General features: G+C 36.0%; 1 protein-coding gene and 2 pseudogenes across 1 annotated transcript; all 3 read left to right on the top strand.

Annotated features, from left to right (window-relative positions):
* Positions 1-7951: 7951 nt before the first annotated feature.
* Positions 7952-9733, top strand: LOC147388496 (glycylpeptide N-tetradecanoyltransferase 1 pseudogene; annotated as a pseudogene).
* Positions 9734-11926: 2193 nt separating this feature from the next.
* On the top strand, positions 11927-13710 carry LOC147388495 (protein ROOT INITIATION DEFECTIVE 3-like; annotated as a pseudogene).
* Positions 13711-17415: 3705 nt separating this feature from the next.
* On the top strand, positions 17416-21324 carry LOC147388494 (disease resistance protein RPS2-like). Its single transcript, XM_086419837.1, has one exon. It carries the CDS (start codon positions 17548-17550, stop codon positions 21322-21324), a length of 3777 nt encoding a protein of 1258 aa, XP_086275963.1. The 5' UTR covers positions 17416-17547.
* Positions 21325-24148: the final 2824 nt, after the last annotated feature.

Here is a 24148-nt window from a genome sequence, read left to right as displayed (position 1 = left end):
ATCTTCTTTATCCTTCAAACCTCAAAAGAAAAATAGGTTTTTAGGAAAGATAAAAGATAATAGATTAATCAATGAATTTCTACAAGAATTGTGCTTGAGTGAACTCAAGATTATACCTCATATCGCACGTACGTATGGACGTGAAAGTGGATAGGAACCATAGATTCTTTTTCACTCATATCCACTTTCACATCAAGATGTACAATGTGAGGTACAATATTGAAGTGGTTTCAATATTATTCTTTCTACAATAGAGTAAAAATTAGGTAGAAGACAAGGTTGAACTGGTGAAAGGCTTGAAAATATAGGTTCTAAGGATAAAATTAAATGACTTTTCTTGTTAGAATTAGATCAAATATTAATGTTGACTTATTTGTCAATCACGTTGGATCTATTATTGTTTCATTGAAAGTTATGAAACAAGTCAATTGTAGTTCAAAATTGACACAATATCACGAAGTGGCTGCCCTTGCTCAATTTAGGCCAAAACTTGGTGTTGCTACTCAGGTATGACTCAATGGTGGTGTAAGGTTCAAGGAAGAAGAGGCTAATAAGGCTATTTAGGTCATTTTAATTAGTTTTTAAGAGAAGACTGAGGGTATGTCACTATTTCTTTTTTTCTTAAAATTTAGGGCTTAATCGTTAATAGATGCAAACAACAGTCCCTTGTCTATATGTGTATCCGGGCCCAAAGATTATAGAGCCGCCAGATTAATATAATGCACAAAATTATAATTTTTAATTTACTCATTTTATTGGGGATTTTGTTAAGGACACACGTTAAATTCCAATAAATAATTTATACCGAAAATACCTTTTAAAAAAATTATTTCTTACCAAAATATCTTATTCCAATTTTCAAAGTGTATTTATTGCACTTTAACTTATGCCCTTAGGACACACGTTAGCAAAACCCTTTTATTAGAATTATTTTTCTTTATCTAAGTATTTCATTTGACAAGTTTAATAAGTATGGAAATTAGGGCATGAGTTTCTCAATCTAGTTTGATAGAATTAGAAAGCCAAGAGCAGTCCCAAAATCTATTTTTGAAGAACTCAAATATGATAAATCAATTTTAATGAATTTTAATGAGTTTACATTAGGTGGAGTCCAACTCTCACACATAATAGAATGTGTGCCACTCCACCATGAACACACAATCACAAGAGAATGCGGCGTCTCTCATAATTAGGGTTGTCAACAGATGTTTATCGGTTCAAATACAGTAATGTCTGAATCGAAATCTGAAATTTGTATATGATATCCAAATTCAAATTTGAATCCAATGGATGTTCTAAAACTCTATCATAATTCAAATTCGATTATCCTTTCAGATATCGGATAATATCTAATTAGAATTAGAATTCGAATATTAAAAAAAAAAACATAATTTTTCCTTATCTAACTGATTTTTCATTATTAAAACAAGTTTATTATATATTATATTATTTATTTAATAAATAAATCAAATCAAATAATATATATATATATATATTCAAATAAAATAATATATATTATATATTATTTTAAATCGGATATTATTGGATTTGAAATGTTAATATCCAAATTCATATTCGATAAGGGTTCGAATATATAGAACTATCCGAATTCGAATCCGATATCCGAAATTTTCAGATAATATCCAATTTTTCGAATTTGAATTGAATTCAAATTTTCGACTGTCCATTGACACCCCTACTCACAATGTGTGTGGAGCCTCAACCTTTCTCTCAACTCACAACCACATCATCGCATCCAACTCAAAATTAGAAACTCATGTCCCTTGTGTTTTGACTTAAGATCTTCTGCTATAAACTAATGGAAAATAATCAAATTTAGTAAGATTTTAATTAATAAGCCCAAATAGACTGTTATATTGGAAAAATAACACTACAACCCTCAAATTTCAATTCAAATATAATGATGAAATTTTGTGTGTGTAAAAATTCTATAAATATTTCAATTTATATCATGTGGCATTGGATCACGTTTTTGAAATTGAAGTTAAATGATTTTGGAAGAAACCAAAAATACTTACTTAATATTTCATTTTTGGGTCTGATCAGTTTGACCTATCGGTCAAACAACTTTGGATAGACCCAATCAATCACACGGGTCAATGACTGGTCCAAGTTTTAAAACATTGCTTGTATTGGCTTTAAATATAGAATAAAAGGCAACTTAATCCATTTACAATTAATTAAACTATCTTTCGTACGAACTTTTATCCATTAAGACAATCCACTTAAAAAATAATGTTGGATAATTGAGGAGGGCAAGTTGATTAAAACCTCATAGATATTGAATCAACCATATTGAATCCACACCCACAATTTTATGTCTTTTTTACGTAAGAAATTAGGGTGAGTCGTGAACGCTTATGAGAAGGTTAGCAACCAAATCAATTTTCTAATCATTAGATCCTTGATCGGGACTTTAGCAGTGAAGTTTTTGAGGTACATACAAGAATATACCTCTATAAGTGCATTTCACAACTTTAATAAGTGGGACATGGTATAATGAATAAGTATCAATTCAAGGGTCAATCTTTCATTGTGCCCAATGCTTTTTTAATACCATACGCATGGTTTGATATCAAGGAAAATTACTTAGTAGACCCTATGGAATAAGGGTGTTAATGGGTCAGTTCAGGCAAGGGCAGAATCAAGATTTTGCTCATATAGGGGCAACCAAGAGTAGAAAAAAAAAATTGTGGGGACAATTAAAAGTAAAAAAAAATAGTTGTGGAGGCAACTAAGAGTGGATTTTTTTTTTTTTTTTGTGAGGGTGATAGTGACAAATTTCTTTATCCACTGTTAAAATCTGTTGCAAAAGAACATTAATCCATAGAATTTGAAAACTCTGGTGGGGGCAAGTACCCCCATAGCCCCTATTCTAAATCTGCCTCTGGGTTCAGGTTCGGTTCCTTAGACACTTAGAATCATAATCTTTATATTTCTTTGCATCCCGATTTCAAAATAAATGGAATCGCCAAAAAATGTTGGTACCCATCAATTCCAGTTCTGAAGAATCGAATGAAAAAAAAAAGTACTTTAAATCATTATAAAATATGTTTCCTTACAAAAAGTTAACATATTATTTACAAAATTATTAATCCAGTTATAATTTGTTATACTAAAGATATAAGTTAATGATTTTTTATCAAAAATAAAAAATTATCTTCTTTAAAAATACTAAAGTTTTATAACAAAAAAGCTAATTTTAAGTTCCAACCCAAGATTTATAAGAAAAATTGAAGAACTTTATACAACATGCATTAATTTTGAAATGAAATAAAACGTTACATCATTTATAGTCTAAAAAAAGACAAAATGAATCGGTTTCGGGTACCCATCAGATAGAACCTAATGATTTTGATTCCTATCGGTTTGGTTCCATTTTAGACTCGACTCTAATTTGTTCCAGTAGAAGAGGAACCATAATTAGGGTTTTCAGTTTCGATTCTAATTCGATTTCGATTACATGGGTACCCATTGACACCCCTACAATATGGAGGAATTCATTTCTAAGTAGTCCTTATTTTTTTTATTCAAGTGTCCATTCGACAACTATATATATAATGGCGAAAGTCGAAAGATCTATCCAATACAAAAGTTGAAAACAATGTATTAGAGTTTTAAAAAAAATGAAAATATTTGAATCACATTTACAATATTGAGTGGAAAACCAACACGAGAGACTTGGGCAATTCATGATTACTTTGTTTTTCATTATTGTGAAGAAAGATAATGGACAATCATTATCTGTAACAGCACATGAGAAAATTGTTTGAAATTCCTTGCCTAATCATGGGGGACTTTCCAATGACATCAAAGAAGCTGGGGACGTGTCCTTGTTTTTGAACTATTAAATTATATTTTAGAATAATGCTGTTGAAATCACATCACACACCCTCACTGAAAGTGTATCTGAACAATAGATGCTTTCCTTGAGATACAAGTGAAAAAGCATCTATGGTTCCTATCCACTTTTACGTCAAGATGTGAGATATGAGGTCCAGTCTTGAGGTCACTTCAACACGACTTTATCCCAAATGTTAGATTGATTTGGCAACATGCACCTATACGCTTTTAGTTAATAGTAGATATACCTTTGTATTTTCAAAATGATGATATGGCCCCTTGACCTACGTCTTCTCTAAGAATATAAATGAAATGACCTAAATACCCTTATCTTCAACCTCAAAATATCCTCATATTCAAACTCTATCAGAAAACTCTTTGACTAATCTTATTCCACCTTCAAATCTATGTATCAAGATAAGATATTTGGAGATGTATAAGGACGAATTTTTTCAAAACGAATCATCTTTGACAAAATCTTTTACATTCATCTTCAACCTAAATAATTTGCTTACTTCAACCTACAAACCTCAAGAATAGAAGATGATCATTGATTATGAGTAAAAAAATCAAGAGTTTTCTACAAGAGGTTAATGTGAGGTTGAAACAATAGATTGAAAACGAAGATGAATAGGTTAATAATCTTGAATTTCTTTGGTTAAGGTGAGGTTGAAAATGATGGATTGAAGACGATGATGGATAGATTAAAAATTATTTTTAATAGAAGTTGAAGAGTAAGAAAATGATGATTTTTGAAGGAAAAAAAAAAAAGTAAAATATTTTGACTAACAACTTAGAAGAGGATATAACTTTTGACGAAAAAGTGATGGATTTTAACTAGAAGTGAAAATAAGGGAATTTCAATAATTTTACAACAAAACCTTGGTCAAGGGGAGATACCATAAATTTGAAAACATGGGGTTTCCCTAATATTAACCAAAATGTGGAAAAGTTCGTCTTGATCACTATTTCCATTCTCATCAAAGCCTTATCCCTATTAGATGAAGTCAACCAAGTACATATCTTCCCCCATTTATATTTTATATAGAAATCTTTCTTTATTCAATTATTTTCATATCTTATCTCAACACCTCAATCGAGGTCGGCTTATTCCTTCTGATTCATTTAGAACCTTCAACCTAGATATTTATTTAATTAGTTATTGTTATTTATTGCTTTATAATAAATATAAGATATATCCCCAACTATAAAGGTAGGCATGTACATTCGGGCAGAATCGAATAGACCCGAACTGAATTTTCGGGTTTGGGTTATGGTATCACTAGAATTGAAACCAAACCAATGTACTTTGGATTTAGATTTTCATCAATATGCAATACCCAAGACCGAATCGATAATTCCAGGTTTAACTTCGGGTTTGGTTTTGGTTCAGGTAACCCGAAATTGATTATAATATTTTTAAATAACTTGAGATAACTTAGTATTTGTGCTAAATCTAATAAAAATATACATATTATTATTTATTTGGTTCACGATTTGATTCCTTGGTTCGGGTTCAGGTTGATTCTCAAAGGCAATACCCATAACTGAACCGAAATATTCTGATTCAGGTTCGGTTCAATTCCAAGTTAGATTTCGAGTAATGGGTAATTTGTACATCCCTATATCAAAAAAGATCTCTTCGAATATCAAATCGTATAAATACATGTTATTCGAAATGTAAACTAGTTCTTTCTTACACATAAACATAATATTTATCTTATATATTTGTATCATACATCCCAACTCGAGTTAAAACATCACACCAAGCCAGACTCAACCTCAAGCCCAGCTTCTTAGGCTCGAATTGTGCTACCCAAGTTGAAGTCCATCCTCTTCAAATTTCACATGGCCAATGACCCAAGATGAGGTTGCCTTGAGATTTACATCTAATTTTCATAATGTAATTAATGATCACTAGATTCCTACCATCCGATTGGTTTGCTATTTTGGCTGTCCCCAAAATAACAAAGAGTGATAAAAAAAAAATCTATAATTTAAAGACTTTCTCTATGGTCCAACAACATTGGGCACCAAAGACACCTCTTTAAATGAAATCTAGTTTAGTTGGTAAAGCCTATGGATGTTGATGCCATGAGTCCTTGACCTTAGTTCAATTAGGTTCATTATTGAATTATTGATCTCATTAAAAACACTAGAACGTGGCGTATATCAAAGCAAAGCACTTTCATTTTAAGTCTTACTAATGATAGTTTTGCTTGAATGGATTACCACATCAGCAATCTTACAACACAACCCTTTAAGTTTCATTGAAAAATTCAGAAAAAAAAAAAAAAAATTAAAATTTTTTTTTCTTTTGAGCTTGATCCAAGATTTTGAAAATGGACTGTTACCGAACTTCAATATAACTCCCAAATTTACAATTAGAAATCAATGGTGAAAAATAACATTTTTTGGAATATATTTTCAAAGTTTATAAAATTTCGTCCTCTACAACCTTGAAGCGGATCATGCTTTTGGATGCCAAAATGTGAGCCCAATGGCCCTTAGTAAGGGTGAAATCCTTACTAACTTAAAAAAAAATAATAATAAATAAATAAATAAAATTAGTAAGACTTGTTAGACTCTATATCAAAATGGCTTATCTATAATTTAAATAATTGATTAAAGGAACTTTGAATATTACATTGTAAAAAAAGAATATTTTTGTAATTTTAAAAACTGATCAAGATGATTGTAGACCTGTACTACGATTTTTCTTAGTCTTGACTAAAATGACACTTGTTATATTAATTTTAGATGTAAAGGTGGGGGCATTTGTGGGATCCAAAATTTGGCGTCCCACTTCCACTCGCGTTCTCTCATTATAATAGTAAAGAAGACTTACCTAAAATAAAATAATTGAACAGAGATATGAGATTGGAAGAAAAATAGGGATAATTGATTAGGACTACAACTTGGAAGGGATAACCTGAACTCAACTTGGGCTCAACTTGTTGATGGGCGAGCCTGGGTTGGATTATATGAAAAATGAGTTGAGTCTGAGCTAAGAAGTCTCAACCGAATTGAATTCGGGTTAAGACTCCAAGCAACCCAACTCGACTCGAACCCAATGCTATATATTTACATATAAATATTTTTATTTATTTAAAAAAAATATTAATTATCTCTTCCTAAAATATAGTTGTAAAATTAAAAAAAAAAATTTTAATATAAAAATGAATACATTTGGAGATTGTATGCAAATTTATTTTACTAGTATTTTTTTTTTATTGTATTTATTTTTTAAGATGTAAAATAAAATTTATGTATTGATCAAAATAAAATTAGACGTGCTCAATAAGTCTAACCCGTCCAAAATGACCTAATTTGGGCTAACACAAACTCAACCTGATTTTAGAAGCTCAATCTTGGATTGAGCTTAGATTAATAAATTCTAACCTGATGGTCAGGTTGAGTTGAGTTCGGATTTAACAAATCGCCTAGGTTGCAACCCTATTATTAATTTTCTAAGATCGGCTTTCTTTGGGAATCTCTAGGGATTGAATATCTTCTCATTTGGAGTCATACCCTGTCACATTCAAATTTTACCTAAATTTAATGTTTCCACAATTACTACTATTTAGTTGAGAATTTTTTTTTTAAATGGTGGGCCCCGTTTCCACGCGTGGATGACACGCACTGCATAAGGCGGCCACTTTCTAAAGTGATTGCGAAAGCAGGAAGAAAAAACCCAGATTCGCTTGGACACGTGTCACTTTCTAACGATATAAAACTTTAAGATGATTCGCCATGTGAGGTCCACCAAGCAAAACTGAAAAAGTTCACTACAGAAGGATCCTTCGAATACATATGCTCTCCTTTTGACACGTGTCTTAATTATAAATTTTCTTGTGAGTCTTGATGTACTATATAACGAATCTTTTTTAAATTAAATTAAATTATTTCTTTTTTCCATTTCTTCTCCACGAAGTATAGCACCCCTAGTTTCCAAAAGCAATCCCTAGTTCTTCGTAGACTTCGAATAAAACCCTACCAAACAACCCAAAATTTCTCCAAAGAATTCCGGATTACCACGAAATTATTGGGTTTCGAAGGTTCAATGTACCAAGCTATTGCGAGTAATCTGTAAGTTGGTTATTTTCTGATCAATCGTGATTTTGATCTTTCAAATCTCCGGGTTTTTAATCGTTTTTATTTGTTTTTTCAATTCTTATATTATATGTTAGGGTTCGATTCGAATTTGAATTAGGTTTTAATTGATCTACGCTTGTTTAGGTTTCCAAAAAAACTCTGCTTCTGAACAATAATTTAGTTCCGATTATAACAAACAGGTTTCTAGATTCGGGTAGATTATTAGGGTTCATAAATTCTGTTTTTTTTCCTTCTCTAATTATAGATAGATATGGCTGAAGAAAACCCTAACAATCATGCTAACCCACCTGTTGAGATCAATGGCTCACTTGAAACCCTAACTCGAAGGGTTCAAGACTCGTCTCTTGGTAAGAAACACCAATTTTGGGAAACTCAACCTGTTGGGCAATTTAACGAGCTCGGCGACATGAGCTTGCCCGAGGGGTCGATCGAACCTCCTACACCTATATCTGAAGTTAAACAAGAACCTTACAATCTCCCTCATCCGTTTGAATGGTCCACTATTGACATGGACTCAGATGAAACCTGTGCTGAGGTGTACAAACTCCTTACTAATCACTACGTTGAGGATGATGAAAATATGTTCAGATTCAATTACTCAAAAGAGTTTCTTCGATGGGCACTTCGCCCCCCTGGTTACTTCAAGAATTGGCACATTGGCGTTCGTTCCAAAGAAACGAAAGTACTGTGTGCTTTCATTACTGGTGTACCTGCTAAGATTAGGGTTCGTGATGAAGTTGTTTCCATGGCGGAAATTAATTTCTTATGTGTTCATAAGAAGCTTAGGTCAAGAAGACTCGCACCCGTCATGATTAAGGAGGTTACGAGGAGGGTTCACTTGGAGAATATATGGCAAGCAGCTTACACAGCTGGAATAGTTCTTCCGACACCCATGTCGACTTGCCGGTATTGGCATAGATCGTTGAACCCAAAGAAACTTATCGATGTCAAGTTTTCTAGGCTTGGTGCACGTATGACGATGAGCCGAACGATTAAACTTTATAGGTTACCAGAATCCACTGTTACCCCGGGTTTTAGGAAGATGCAGTTGCGTGACGTTCCTGGAGTTACTCGGTTATTGAGGAATTATTTGAGCCAATTTGTCGTCGCCCCCGATTTTGATGAGAATGATGTGCAACATTGGCTTCTTCCGACTCCAAATGTTGTGGACAGCTACGTGGTTGAGAGCCCTGAGACTCATGAGATTACTGACTTTTGCAGCTTCTACACTCTTCCATCTTCTGTCCTTGATAACCCGAGCTACTCGATTTTGAAGGCAGCTTATTCCTACTACAATGTCTCCACTCGGACCCCATTGGTTCAATTGATGAACGATGTTCTCATTGTAGCCAAACAGATGGATTATGATGTTTTCAACGCGTTAGATGTCATGCATAATGCATCTTTCTTGAAGGAACTGAAATTTGGGCCGGGTGATGGACAACTTCACTATTACCTGTACAATTATCGGATACGAAATGGCCTGAAACCATTTGAACTTGGACTTGTACTCTTGTAGTTTGGTCTCATTTGAACTATTTGTTGAGCTAGTTATGGGTTGCATTATTGGACTGTGTGTTTTGAAGACTGGATGTTTGGGCAATTGTGGAATGTTAGGATTGCACACGTGGTTAGAACTGAATTGAAGTTGTTGTATGGAAAATCTTTTTGGAATTTGGTTTCTTCTTTTTCTTTTTTCAGTTATTAGTTATGGTGACTCGTGGATTATATCTATAATTTTCTGTTAGGTTTACCTGATTACATGAACTTTTCTATTAGCTTCTTGATTTGATTTGGATTAATTTGACTATTTGACTGTTTTTCAAATATGTCCTGCATTGCCTCCGGAATATTTCATAGTATATCTTTGGATTGACAGATTATAATACGTCATGTAATGGTCTGTAGATGAGTTGGTTGCTATAGTTTATTAGCCAACAGACTCATGATCCTGGGAAAACAGAAGAAAAGAACGTGATTTATGGTTGGTAAACCATCCTTTAATCCATTGTAGCTCTTGGAAGGAAATTTAGGCTCTCTTACTATTTTCCTTATGCTGTGGCACTTCTCAACTCTCTCTCTCTATCTCTCACCTGTGATTGAAAATTGAATCCGTAAGGTGTAAAGAAAGGATTCTGTGGTCTATTTTCTTTTTGTTGTTTGTTGGGGGGCATTTGGAAGGGAATGTGTTACCGCTGCATGAGATTGTAATTAATATTGTGGGTTCCATGTTCTGTTTGGCTAAGAGCAACTCTAACCGTTTTTCACATCTCTAAACATAAAGATGGAGGCTTCCAAACTGAACTCCAACCTGCCTTCAAAATGAAGATTGCCTATTATATCTCCCCTTTGTCATAAATGTTGTTTTTGGCTTTCTCCTTTCAAAGAACATTTTCTCTATACCATTTTTTTTCTTTCATTTTTTAGAGAATTGAGTAGTGATTTAAAGATGGGGTTTGTTGGAGTTTAAAGTGGTTTGGAATCTTCAAATTTGAAGACTTGGGTTGGAGATGTTTAAGGTGTTTCTGAATTTTAGAGTGTTTTTTTATTGACAAGTTTCTCTTAGATGGGACTCACTATGTAATTCTTAATCAAAAGTTTATCTGTTCTTCCCTATTCGGCTTGGACACGAAGTTCATCTGTGAATGTGCCCTTGTTTCTTGCTAAGCAAAAGATGATGTAGAGTTCTGCAGGTCGGAGTTCACAAAATGAGTTTATGAATCCATTTGAAACATAACACTCTTGTCCCTCAAAAACTTGGAGGCATGTAAATTGTTGATCATGATCGATCCTCCTCCTATAATAACTAATGTATAATTCATTTATGGGTCCCGTTCAATGGCCAACAGTTTGGCAAATATTTTGGCAAACACTTTTTCAAAACATGGGTTAGAGGTCTTGGAATGGGCTGATTTTTGGTGAGGATGATCTCTATGGTGAGGAGATCATCCTCACCAAAAATCAGCTCATTCCAAAACTTCTAACCCCAGTTTACAAGTTGAAAAATCGTGAACCGTCCATTTTTGTAAATCATTTTTTTTTGGGTTAGAAGTTTTGGATTGGGCTGATTTTTGGTGATGATGATCTCTGGAGATCATCCTCACCAAAAACCAGCCCATTCCAAGGCCTCTAACCCATGTTTTGAAAAATGTGTTTGCCAAACTGTTGGCCATTGAACGCTAGCCTTCATTTATACGACAAGTACATGGATGCTGATGGTGTTTTTGTGGCTGATGTACATGTGATCATACCCATTGAGCAATGACAACAAAATCTTTTGTACAAAAATATTTTAGAAATGTTTTTCTGAAGATATATTATGGAAGAAATATGGTTATTTGTGTATGTTAGTTAGTGCTCCATTGAAGTCTTTGGTCGTGACCATTCTCTTTTTCATTTTCATCAAGAAGATATAACTAGTAATCAAAGAAATTTGCTTACTTGTAAGAATTTAATTTGATTATCTGAAACAAGAGAGAGAGAGAGAGAGAGAGAGAGAGAGAGAGAACAATCTAATGTCATCTAAGTAGGTGTTCTATTTTCTAGTTAGTGATTTTAAATTAAAATTGTCCGTCTTTCAAGTTTTAATCATTTACTTTAATTATATTAATGGCCATCTCATAATTTTCAATGGCTAAACTTTCTTTGGATTTAAGTATGACTAATGGTTGGTACAAAGTCTGAGAGCGACGTTAGGTTCATTGGGTGATAATAAAGGAAAAGGTTTTTAATTGGACCATGAAGATATTTTCAAAGAATTAGGGGCTATTTAGAAAGAAACTCTGTCACTGTCAGTCGTCACTCGTCAACTTCCTTGACTAATTTTCTCTTAAAACTTTCCACCCAATATCAACACTTGTCGTTTCCGAACATGCATGTCCACCACGTGTCGTAATTGCGCTTACACGAGCCAGCGTGATCTCCATTCTTCCACATAATCTGCACTGCCTGTCCCACAAACAAACGGTTGAGATGGTAGCGATTTACAAAGAAAGATGTATCCCCCCACAGTCCTTGCCACTCAGTACAGATCGTTAGGAAATCTGTATATTTTTCTTGAAATCTCAACCGTCCGTTTTTGCTGGAGAGTGTTACTCTGCTCCAGGAAACTCCCGTTTCGGATTCGATAGGTGGAAATCTCCCAAACCCACTCGAATCTCAAATCGATTGAAGGCCAACATGTAAGTTTCGAATTCTCATTTTTATTTTTATTTTTTATAGATACATGTTTGGATCAAAGGTTGGATACTTGGATGGATTGATGGAAGTATCGTAGATTCCTGCAACAAAGACTCCAAACTTCCAAATTTTACTGAAAAAAAATGACTCAATCTACCCCAGAAATCCTCCTCATGAGCTCTCCAGATATCCCCAATATCACAGCCTACAACGCTTCTACAGGTTCCATATTAGCCCAATTCACAGGTAGTCGATCACCACGGAAAGGCCTTACCCTTATAGGAAAAGCTCTAATTGCTGCTTCTCACATCTCCTCCTCAGATACAACCACTTCTTCTGGATCTATCCATCTCTACAACTGGTGGTCCTCAATTCCCTCTCACAATCTTACTCTCCCTGAACCTGTTGCCCCTATAATTGCCACATCAGATGGTTTATACCTCTTTTGTGGTGGCGTATCGGGCTACATTCATGCCTTATCGCTTCCATCGGGCGATTTCATTCGTTCTTTTCCCGCACATTGTAATAAGCCTGTATCGTGCCTTGCGATCAATGATGATGGTTCTCTTTTGATTTCGTGTGGTGATGATGGAACCATATGTGTGTTCCCGATACTACGTCTTCTTGATTCTTCGTCATTTTCTGATTCCTCTACTCAATTTGGGTTATATACACATGGGGCTCCTGTTACCGCCATTGTCATTGGAATTGGTGGATGCAATTCTACTATCATTTCTTCCTCATTGGATTGTACTTGTAAGTTTTGGAGCTTGGCACATGGTTCCCACATGCGTACCTTGAGTTTTCCATGTGTGATTTGGGCATTGGTGGTGGACTCCACCGATTCGAATTTCTACGCTGGGGGGTCAGATGGTAGGGTATATGTTGGGGTGTTGAAGGTTAATAAGAGGAAATTGATAGGTAGTAGTGATGATGATGAAGTTGTGGCATGGACTTCGGAGCACAATGGGGCAGTGACAGCGTTGGCGATGGTGAATGAAGGATGGAATTTGGTATCAGCTTCGGAAGATGGAGTGTTTGGGTTTGGGAGGTGGAGAGTGGTAGTGTGGTGAGGGTTATTGGCAATGGGAGGGGAAGTATTAGTGATATTGTGGTGGCAAAAGGCATCAGAGATGGAAATGGGTTTAGGTTCAGAATGGGTGGTGGTGGTGAATATGGAGTTGAGAGTTTGGGGTTTTGTGGTAGAGAGATAAGTAGGGAAGTGAGGGAGGTGAGTGAGATGGAAGAGATGTTGACTGTGGTTGTGAAGGATAGAAGGAGAGCTATTGATAGGCTTGAAGCAGCTATTGGGACATATGAGAGGCTTTTGGGACTCATTCTCAAGGAAGCCAAGAGAGGAAGTAGTACTAATAATAACAATAACACCAAAAGCAAAGCTGAAGAAGGGTAACAAAAAGGTTTCTATAATTTTTGTTTAGATATTATAATGTAAATATAGAGGTTCCAATCTGCTTTGGAACTCTGTTTTGGAATGGTGATAATGTAACTGTATATCGTAGGGTCTTTACTACTTACACATTGTTTTCTTCATTACAGCTCTTTATCCTCATAATCCTAGGATGCTTAAAATAGGCCCAATTTCTCACGGTTTCTTTCTTTTCAATCTTATCTTAAATCTAAAACATCAAATTCAAATTATTCACTAAATTTCTATTCAAACCCTAAAACTCAGATCATTTTAATCGATTCACACATAAAACACACACACGATCAACATTAGAGGCAAAAGATCCACATATATAGATTAATTTATGGAAAAAAAGATTTTCCGATGACTGAAGAATGACCCTGATCCGTAAACACGAAACAACAGTCAAAATTTATTTATAAATGTGTGATGATTTTATAATGCCTCCATCACAGAACCGTAGATCATTTACCCTGGGATACGCATAGCCATTAGTCTTTTCTTGTGCATCCCGAGGCAAATGATTTGCCTATGGATCTGTGATGGGGTAGCGTGATACTTATAAATATCCCAATATCACAGATCTTGAGAATAATTATTCTAAGGATACATTTCCTCCATTGCATTTCATGTTTATACAACTAAACCCTAAACCCTAAAATTCATAAATAAATATTAAAAAAAATCCATTTTTGACCTTGATTGAAGGTGTTGAAAAATAGATGGCTACGGAAGTCTCAAATTTAAAACTAAAATTCATGGTGAAGATTAAATTTTTTTACACATTTTTTGTTGTCATTGTTGTTGCAAAGTTTTTAGAATTTTGTCATTTCTAACCTGTGGCATATTCTACTGTCTCTTTTTGCAACCGAAGTGGTATTCTATACTATATCTTTGATTTTTCATTGTCGTACATTTTGGAAAGAATATGTGAGATTACTCGGCAGACCAAACTGTTGCACTTTTATTACAAAAACTCGTTTTATGAAATTTATTACCCACCAACCTTGTTTTATCAAATTTTTTACTTAGCAAATCTTGGAATGGGATCCATATTCAAAATTTCAAATTTATGTGGTTAATTTGTTAACATAACTTAGAGTGGATTCTAACCACATCAATTTGTGGCAGCCAAAAACATGATTTGATGCACAAGATTATGTAGGACACAATTCTAAGAACTTTAAAAAAAGAATTAAAAAAGAAAAAAAAAAAGAGAGGGTAAGTTAATTTTCACTGTTGAAGTTTAGTTTTAAATTTGAGAGTTTGATAGCCATCCATTTTAAACATCTACGATGAAGTTCAAAATGATTTTTGTTTTTCAAGTTTTCATTTGAATATGAGTTTTTCCATGAAATCTAGAAGACTTTGTTGGTGGATTGCTAATTTGATAATCTATATAGATCCAACGACCCTAAGTAAGATTCGAAATCTTATCAAGTTAGTCATGATAATTGGATTCATAAAATAACGTTTGTGTAGGTAACAAACGTATAAAGTAAAGGAGTTTTTGTAATAAAATTGCAACAAATAGGTTTGTTCGGTAAGTATCTCAACGAATATTAATTATCGAAATTTTCTGACATATATTGCTAATTGGAAAATCCAACAGGAAAATAGGTAAAGTGTAAATGTATGGGGGAATGATAATGACTTGATCGAAACATTTAAAACATTTGAATTAGTTAGAACAATTTCTCTAGTATGAAAATCCTAAATTTCTTTGGATCCTTCCATGAATTGAAAATTTAAATTCAAGTATCATGTTTTTGTTACTCTGTAAGTTAAACTTCTTTAATTGAATTTGACAATAGTATTTTAAAGGTGGAGGTGGGCATGTATATATATTCTCAACTTATCGACTCATTTGGAGGTGCTCCCGACTTGAGGGCATTTGAAATTAAACGCTCGTGCGTACCCGTACCCACTCTACGCCTTGGTCACTAAGGACCTACACCTCCATATTTTGATAAATATTGGAGATACATTCCTGTTTTTTCAAACTTCTTGATCACAACATCTCTGAAAATCTTTCATTTTCTCACTAAAATCCCCTCATTTTCAACCTCTTGAACACAATTTTTTTACCCTCACCATCAACCTCAGTGTTTTATCTCCTTATAACTTCAAATCCCAAGAGCTGATGAATTTTTTTTCTTGGGCTTTTATAACTTCCACCCAAAGTCAAAGCATTAGGATTGGAGGAAAAAAGTAGTTTTCGTAGACATCATTTTCAATCTTCTAAGCATTAATACACATTTTCCTATGATACATATTTCTTGAGAATCCCTAACATCCCAACGATCATGTTGATGGTTGCAACATTTTCCTTTTTTTATTTGAACTGTGGTATCCATACCATGATTACCCAATTTGTTAAAATGGTATCAGCTTCAAATCTTCAATCTGTTTTTTAACTATACTTATTATTTCAACCTTCAAATGCCCTCATAATTTGTCTATCCCTACAAATCGGGTTCATTATCAAGTGGTGAACCACAAACCGCAAATAAGAATTCAAACTAAGCGAACCCATGAATCAAGTAATATAGATCCAAACCTCTTGTAACACCTAAAAGTCATTGGTGTCCCAATAAGATCTCTCCAAATTTATGAGTGCCCTCTTGCGGAGGCGAAGACTATGAATTTTTAGGAAATGCTAATAGGGATTCGACAAAAAGTTGAAAAACATAAATTAAGGTTGTGTTTGGATTGAGAGAAATGAAGAGCCGACAAGAGAAAATAAATGAGTTTCTCTCCATTTTTCTTATTTGGATTGATAAGTAGAGAGAGAAGGGAAAATAATTGAAGAGAAGAGGAGAGGAAAAAAATGAGTTTTCTTTATCTCCAAAAATAGAGAGAAGATGAGAGAAATGGAGAGAAATTCTTTTAAAATATTTTATAATTCCAATTCTATCTTTAGATCTCTTTTAAGATATTTTAAAATTTCAAAATTATCCCAAGTTCTCTCTTGTCAATTCAAATATGGTGAAAAGAAATTGAATTTCTCTTCTCTTCTCTTCCCTTATCTTAATGAGTTTCTCTTCTCTCCACTTCTCTCAAATCAGACATAGCCTAATGACTTTAAATATTTCTAAATTATGAGAGAAAAACCCTAAAGTGTTCTCTAGAACTCTGTGGCTGAAACAATCTCTAGGCCTCAACCCTCAGTACTTTTTTTCATTTTTTTCGTTACGAATTCTCTCTCTCTCTCTCTCTCATCTCCTTTCTTTGGATCTGGAGGAGAGAAGAGGAAGCAACAATGGAGATGGTGAGAAAAATTGGTACTCTTTTAATTGATCTTCTTGAGCGTCAGATCCGTTACATTGCTCATTACAAGACAAAAAGACTATAAATTTTTAGGAAATGCTAATAGGGATTCGACAAAAAGTTGAAAAACATAAATTAAGGTTGTGTTTGGATTGAGAGAAATGAAGAGCCGACAAGAGAAAATAAATGAGTTTCTCTCCATTTTTCTTATTTGGATTGATAAGTAGAGAGAGAAGGGAAAATAATTGAAGAGAAGAGGAGAGGAAAAAAAATGAGTTTTCTTTATCTCCAAAATAGAGAGAAGATGAGAGAAATGGAGAGAAATTCTTTTAAAATATTTTATAATTCCAATTCTATCTTTAGATCTTTTTTAAGATATTTTAAAATTTCAAAATTATCCCAAGTTCTGTCCAGTCAATTCAAATATGGTGAAAAGAAATTGAATTTCTCTTCTCTTCTCTTCTCTTCTGTCCACTTCTCTCAAACCAAACATAGCCTAATGACTTTAAATATTTCTAAATTATGAGAGAAAAACCCTAAAGTGTTCTGTAGAACTCTGTGGCTGAAACAATCTCTACGCCTCAACCCTCAGTACTCTTTTTCATTTTTTTCGTTACGAGCTCTCTCTCTCTCTCTCTCTCTCTCTCATCTCCTTTCTTTGGATCTGCAGGAGAGAAGAGGAAGCAACAATGGAGATGGTGAGAAAACTTGGTACTCTTTTAATTGATCCTCTTGAGCGTCAGATCCGTTACATTGCTCATTACAAGACAAATGTTGAAAATCTTAAAAAAAAAATAGAAGAACTGGTAACAATGAGAAATGAAGTAAAAGATTTGGTGGCTGTAGCCGTACGAAGAGGAGAGACGATTAAAGAATCAGTTGAAAACTGGATAGAGAAGGGGGAGAGGATTCTAGATGATTCCATACGATTGATTGATGAGGCCGAAGCGATCATCAATAACTCTTTGTTTAAATGTTTTGATCGTCATCGTCTGGGTAAAGAAGCAGAGAATTTGATTTGCATCGTAGAAAATATTCTTAATGAAGGGGTACTCATCAGAGATCACTCTAGTACTATATCATTTCCTGCACTTCCTCCTACCTCTCAATACATTCCCAGTACTGGAGATTTTCTGGAGTTTGAATCTAGAGAACCTGTTCGAAATGTTGAAAATCTTAAAAAAAAATTAGAAGAACTGGTAACAATGAGAAATGAAGTAAAAGATTTGGTGGCTGTAGCTGTACGAAGAGGAGAGACGATTAAAGAATCAGTTGAAAACTGGATAGAGAAGGGGGAGAGGATTCTAGATGATTCCATACGATTGATTGATGAGGCCGAAGCGATCATCAATAACTCTTTGTTTAAATGTTTTGATCGTCATCGTCTGGGTAAAGAAGCAGAGAATTTGATTTGCACCGTAGAAAATATTCTTAATGAAGGGGTACTCATCAGAGATCACTCTAGTACTATATCATTTCCTGCACTTCCTCCTACCTCTCAATACATTCCCAGTACTGGAGATTTTCTGGAGTTTGAATCTAGAGAACCTGTTCGTAAGCGAATCATCGAAGCATTAAAGGATGAGAATATCAAAGTAATTGGTGTATATGGGATGGCAGGGATAGGCAAAACCACCTTGATGAAACAAATAGAAAAACAAGTCAAAACAGATGGGCTTTTCGATAAGGTTTTGATTGTGACCGTGTCCCAAAATGAGAACTTGAGAAAGATTAGAGCTGAAATAGCGGTGCAATTGGGGATGAAACTTGAAGAAGACGATGAATCCAAGGGAGCTATACAGTCTTGGGTGAGATTGAATCACGAGAAGCGGGTCCTTTTAATCTTTGATGATCTATGGCAGAAGCTGGATTTAGTTGATGTGGGAATCCCTTATGAATATTGTCAATATCCCCAGGGTTGCAAAGTTATGCTCACAACGAGAAGTCGAGATGTATGTTATGACATGAATGCACAACCAGTTATTGAAGTTAATGTACTATGGGAACAAGATTCGTGGAATCTATTTCGACAGGTGACGGGTACCATTGTGGAGGCTCCCGACTTCCGAGACTTGGCTATCAAGGTTGTTAATGAATGTAAAGGTTTGCCCTTAGCAATTGTTACAGTGGGAAGAGCATTGCGAAATGAAAGTGAAAAAGTTCTGTGGGTGGTTGCAGCTCAACAACTAAAAATGTCTGTCTTCCCTGGTATGCGGAGTGTCATCAACAGCATTAAGCTTAGCTATGATTACTTAGGAAGCAGAGAAATCAAAAGATGCTTCTTATTTTGCTGTTTTTTCCCTGAAGAGTTAAAATTTACCACCAATGAATTGTTGCCATATGTGATTGGAGATGTAATGCTTGAAAGTGCCTACAGTTTGGAGAATATGAGGGCTCAATTGCAGATATGGCTCGACCAACTTGTAGCTTCATCTTTGTTGTTAAAAGAAAATGAGGATGGGCGAGTAATGATGCATGATGTTGTTCGGGATGCAGCCATATCAATTGCCTCTAAAGGGAGCGCTCAGTTTTACATAAAAGCCGGCTTGGGATTGACACGGTGGCCAGATCCAAGTTTTCAGAGATGCCTGCAAATGTCACTTATGAAAAATGAAATCGGTGAGTTCCCTTTTCAACCTGAATGTCCACAGCTCTTGAGTTTGTCGTGGTCACGAAATTATTCTTTTGAGAGATTGCCATATAGTTTCTTTGAGTGTATGACATCCCTTGTGACTTTAGATCTAAGAAGGACTGCTCTTTCATCACTACCGCTATCACTCTTGTGCCTCGAGAACCTTCGAATACTTCTTCTGGATCATACTTCATTAAGTGATGTATCTTTAGTTGGAAAATTGAAGAAACTCGAAATGCTCTCTCTAAGTGATAATAAGATAGAGAGATTGCCGGAAGAGATAGGGGGATTGAGCAATCTAAAGTTGTTGGATTTGTCAAAAAACTCTTGTCTTAAAACTATCCCGTCAAATGTATTTTCAAGCTTGTCTCGCTTAGAGGAATTGTACATGATGGGAACTTTTGATGGATGGGAGACCAGAGATGGAAATAAGGCTAGACTAACCGAGTTGGTATCCTTGGAACGCTTGACTATTCTGGAATTAAATGTAAGCAATGCCAAATGGTTGTCTGAACAAATTGTCCTACGTCCGGAAAATTTGTCAAAGTTCTGTATTGATGGTGGTGGAAAGGGAAGGAAGCCTAAATGCTCAAGGGTTATGAGCCTTAAATACACTCCAAATCCACTTAAAAATTGGGTTGAGGTGCTATTGAAAAGAACGGAAGAGCTGCATCTTTATGATTGCAAGGGTCTCACGAATATTGTCCAACTTAACGCAGAAGGATTTAACAACTTGAAATTTCTTTACATAGAAGGATGTCTTGAAATGGAATATCTTATGAGTGTGGCAAAAAAGCATCGAGAAGCTGCATTTAGTGCATTGGAGGAATTAGACATTTACAATATGAATAGTTTGGAGGCAATTTATGATGGACCACTTCCAAATGGATTCCTTAAGAAACTAAAATTCTTATCTCTATGGGAGTGCCACAAAATAATCAATGCTTTACAATGTGATTTGTTGGCAAGGGTGGAAAATCTAGAAAAATTGTCTGTACGTAACTGTGATGAGTTGAAGGTGGTATTTCACTCAGAGAGGCTTGGGGAAGGACATGTTGTGATCCCTAGATTAAAAGAGATATCTTTGCTTGATTTGCCAAAAGTAACAACCATATGGAAGGGAATCATCCCTGTCATGAGCTTCCAGCGGCTAGAATTAATGAATGTGGTAAGTTGTAATGAATTAAGATATCTCTTTTCACAAACCATGGTACAAAGACTTGGGCGATTACAGCATCTTACAATTACTTGGTGCGAACAAATGATGGAAATAATACAATTAGAGGAAGAAGAAGAAGAAGAAGAAACTGTGTCAGAGGATGTCCTTGAGATTTCAGCAACTTCAACTAATGGATTAAGGCAGTCAAAAACTTGTACTACTGTTTCTATCTTGTTTCAATCACATCCAGTCTTTCCAAATCTAAAGGTACTAGAAATCTCGGGTTGTCACGCACTAAACCACCTCTTCCCTATTGAAGTAGTTCGAGGCTTGTTACTACTTCAAGTACTGCAAGTGGAAGGTTGTAATGGGATGGAGAAGATAATTGTAGGTGAGGAGGGTGAAGAAGGCGGCGAAGAGGACAAGATGGTGCTCCCTCAATTGAGGACTCTAAAGTTAACTGAACTACCAAGCCTCTTGAGTTTCTACCAATGGGGTTTACTTTTTGATTGTCCTTCCTTGGAAGATCTAACGGTAAAGGAATGTCCAAATTTGAACCGTCTCCCTCTAGATCCCCAAAGTGTGGCCAAACTTAGGGTGATTGAAGTAGATAGTGTTGAATGGTTTGACTGGGAAGACCAAAGTGTCAGGGCACGCCTAGAAAGGTTCATCTGAGCTTCCGACTTTCATAAGCAAGCGGATGCCCATCCTGTAACAACACTCCTCCAATAGCAAAGTCAGATGCATCTGTCTGAACTTCAGCGACAAGTTTCTCAAGTTACCAGCACTTTACAGCAGAGAATTCAGAATGGTTTGAACAGTGATCCCCAAGCGAAGGCCATAGTGGATATGGTGCAGAAGGGGAAAGCACGCCGTTTCTGGCTTCGGGATGGGTTGTTATATACCACAAAGAGCCGCATGTTTGTTCCACGTGCGGACGGGCTAAGACGAGAACTGATGAGGGAGTGTCACGACACTCCATGGGCTGGCCATCCGGGCTGGCGCCGCACATTAGCTCTCTTGGAGCGAGGATACTACTGGCCGAACATCCGTGATGATGTGTTAGACTATGTGAGGACCTGCCTCATTTGCCAGCAAGACAAGATCGAGCGCGACAAACCTATCGGGCTGCTGGAACCGCTTCCAGTCCCCCAAAGGCCTTGGGAAAGTGTTTCTATGGACTTTGTCACAGGTTTGCCGAAGGTTGCAGAGTATGGGTCCATCCTTGTGGTTGTGGACCGTTTCTCCAAATATGCTACATTTATACCGACCTCGACATATTGCTCAGCAGAAGAAACAGCGTACTTGTTCCTCAAGCATGTCATCAAGTATTGGGGTGTGCCCAAGAACATTGTCAGTGACAGAGATTCAAGATTTACCGGGAGATTCTGGACCGAATTGTTCAGATTACTTGGGTCTCAGCTTGACTTTTCGACCAGTGGACATCCACAAACAGATGGGCAGACTGAAAGATTTAATGCCATGTTGGAGGAATACCTTAGGCATTTTGTCACTGCCAACCAAAAGGATTGGGCGAATCTCCTCGATGTCGCACAATTCTGTTTCAACCTTCAGAAGAGCTCTTCCTCCAACAAGAGTCCTTTTGAACTTATTACTGGCCAACAACCTTTAACTCCTCATACTATTGTTTCAGGATATCAGGGACAGTGTCCAAGGGCGTACAAGTTTGCTAAGTTTTGGCAGGACAACAATGAAATTGCCAGATCTTACCTTGAAAAAGCGTCAAAGCATATGAAGAAATGGGCTGATGAACATCGTCGACCAGATCGTTTCAAAGTTGGTGACTTAGTTCTACTCAAGACAGATCAGTTGAGAAGGTTCAACCGAGTACAGCGAGCACACAGGGGTCTACTACAGCGTTATGAAGGTCCAATGCTCATCCTCTCTCGAGTCGGCAAGGTCTCCTACAAGCTGAAGTTACCGCACTGGTTACGCAACATCCACCCTGTCTTCCATGCCAGCTGTCTCAAGCCATTCCATGCAGATCCAGCAGATCCAGCACGCAGCATTCCAACACGTTCACCTTCTCGTTCAACAATCCAGCCGGAACGTGTTGTCGACCAAGTTCTCGCCGAGCGTCAAGTCAGCAGCAGTTCAAGCAAGCAGCAGCACATGGAGTACTTTGTCACTTGGAAGAACTTGCCAGAATGTGAAGCCACCTGGGAAAGAGCAGAGAACCTACAACCATTCAAGCAGAAGATTGAAGAGTTTGTCAGGGACAATGCGACGAGGACGTCTGCAGAATAGGTGGGGGAGACTGTAACGGCCATGTACTCTGACACCTAGAGTTTAGGTGTAGCTCGCCCCGGAGTCACCCGGGAGCCCCTATGTAACACTATGTAAGGCTCGTTATGAAGCCATGTCAGCCCCCGTACCAGGGCATATCTGTTAGCTTAGGGTACGTGTCAGCCCCGTGCCAGGGCACACTTGTTAGCTTAGTGGCATTTTCGTAATAAGGGAGTATGACCGGCCTCTACTTTTGATGTTCCCTTCTGGAAATCTAGTAAAGACTTAGCATACACTTTGTAGGAAGGGTGTCAGTGCTGTCCCAATCCCCGGCCTACACCCACGTTGTTGAAGCCCTTGAAGCCCAGCTCCGTGGAGGTCCCGCGTGTCATAGGATCATCAATTGCTTGTAACGCATCTATTTGCTTTTATACCGCGTTACACCGTGTAATCAATATTATATCAACAAAGTTGCCTTCGGGCTTTATCTCGTGTTGCCTCGTTACTTGTTTGCTAGCTACGTGTGTGTGGTGTACGATCATTTTACAGGCTTGCAAGTGGATTTGACCCCCTTGCGCCGCACGAAACCCCCCTTTTACCTTAAAATTTCATAAAAATGAAATCTACATTTTTTACATATGTACTTGAAACTGATATCTTTCCTCTCTTCCATTGCTTATTAACAGGACTAGCACTTTCCCTTCTGTTTGCATTTGTCGTTGTTGTCACCCTTGTCCTTTCATCCTCAAAGAAATGCAAGGTTGTTGTTGCAACCATTTGACCAATAATACTATTCAGGTTTGAATTCATCTTTTTTATTTTAAAATTTGGTTGAGATTTTTAGGTTCTCCATGTTTAGAGAATGACATTAAAATTTACTCTTTCCTGTAATATGATATATTTCTCAAATCCGTCTTTTGATATATTTTTTTTCTAAGAGTCTCCATTTTCACATGATCTAGTTGATATGATTCAAGCCTTTTAATATAATGATTTCTATCCTTAGAATTCAAGGTTTTTCTTATTAAAATCTTATTAGTGTATGTTACCAATCAAACTGAAATTGTGCCTAGGTCCACTAAAGTGTGGGTCAAACGTTAACATGGTCAGTGGAGATGAAAGAGTGTCCCACATGGAATTTTTTCTAGTGGAGATCATGCTTTCTTGTAGATATATTGAAAATTTATTGGCTCAGTGGATCTAAAGTATTTTAAACTTTTTGTTGTAGGATAATTCTCTACACATTAAACTG

This window comes from Akebia trifoliata, chromosome 12 (genome assembly GCF_017979445.1).
Source record: "Akebia trifoliata isolate Shusen 1 chromosome 12, ASM1797944v1, whole genome shotgun sequence".
NCBI lineage: Eukaryota > Viridiplantae > Streptophyta > Magnoliopsida > Ranunculales > Lardizabalaceae > Akebia > Akebia trifoliata.
This window is presented reverse-complemented; position numbering and strand designations above follow the sequence as displayed.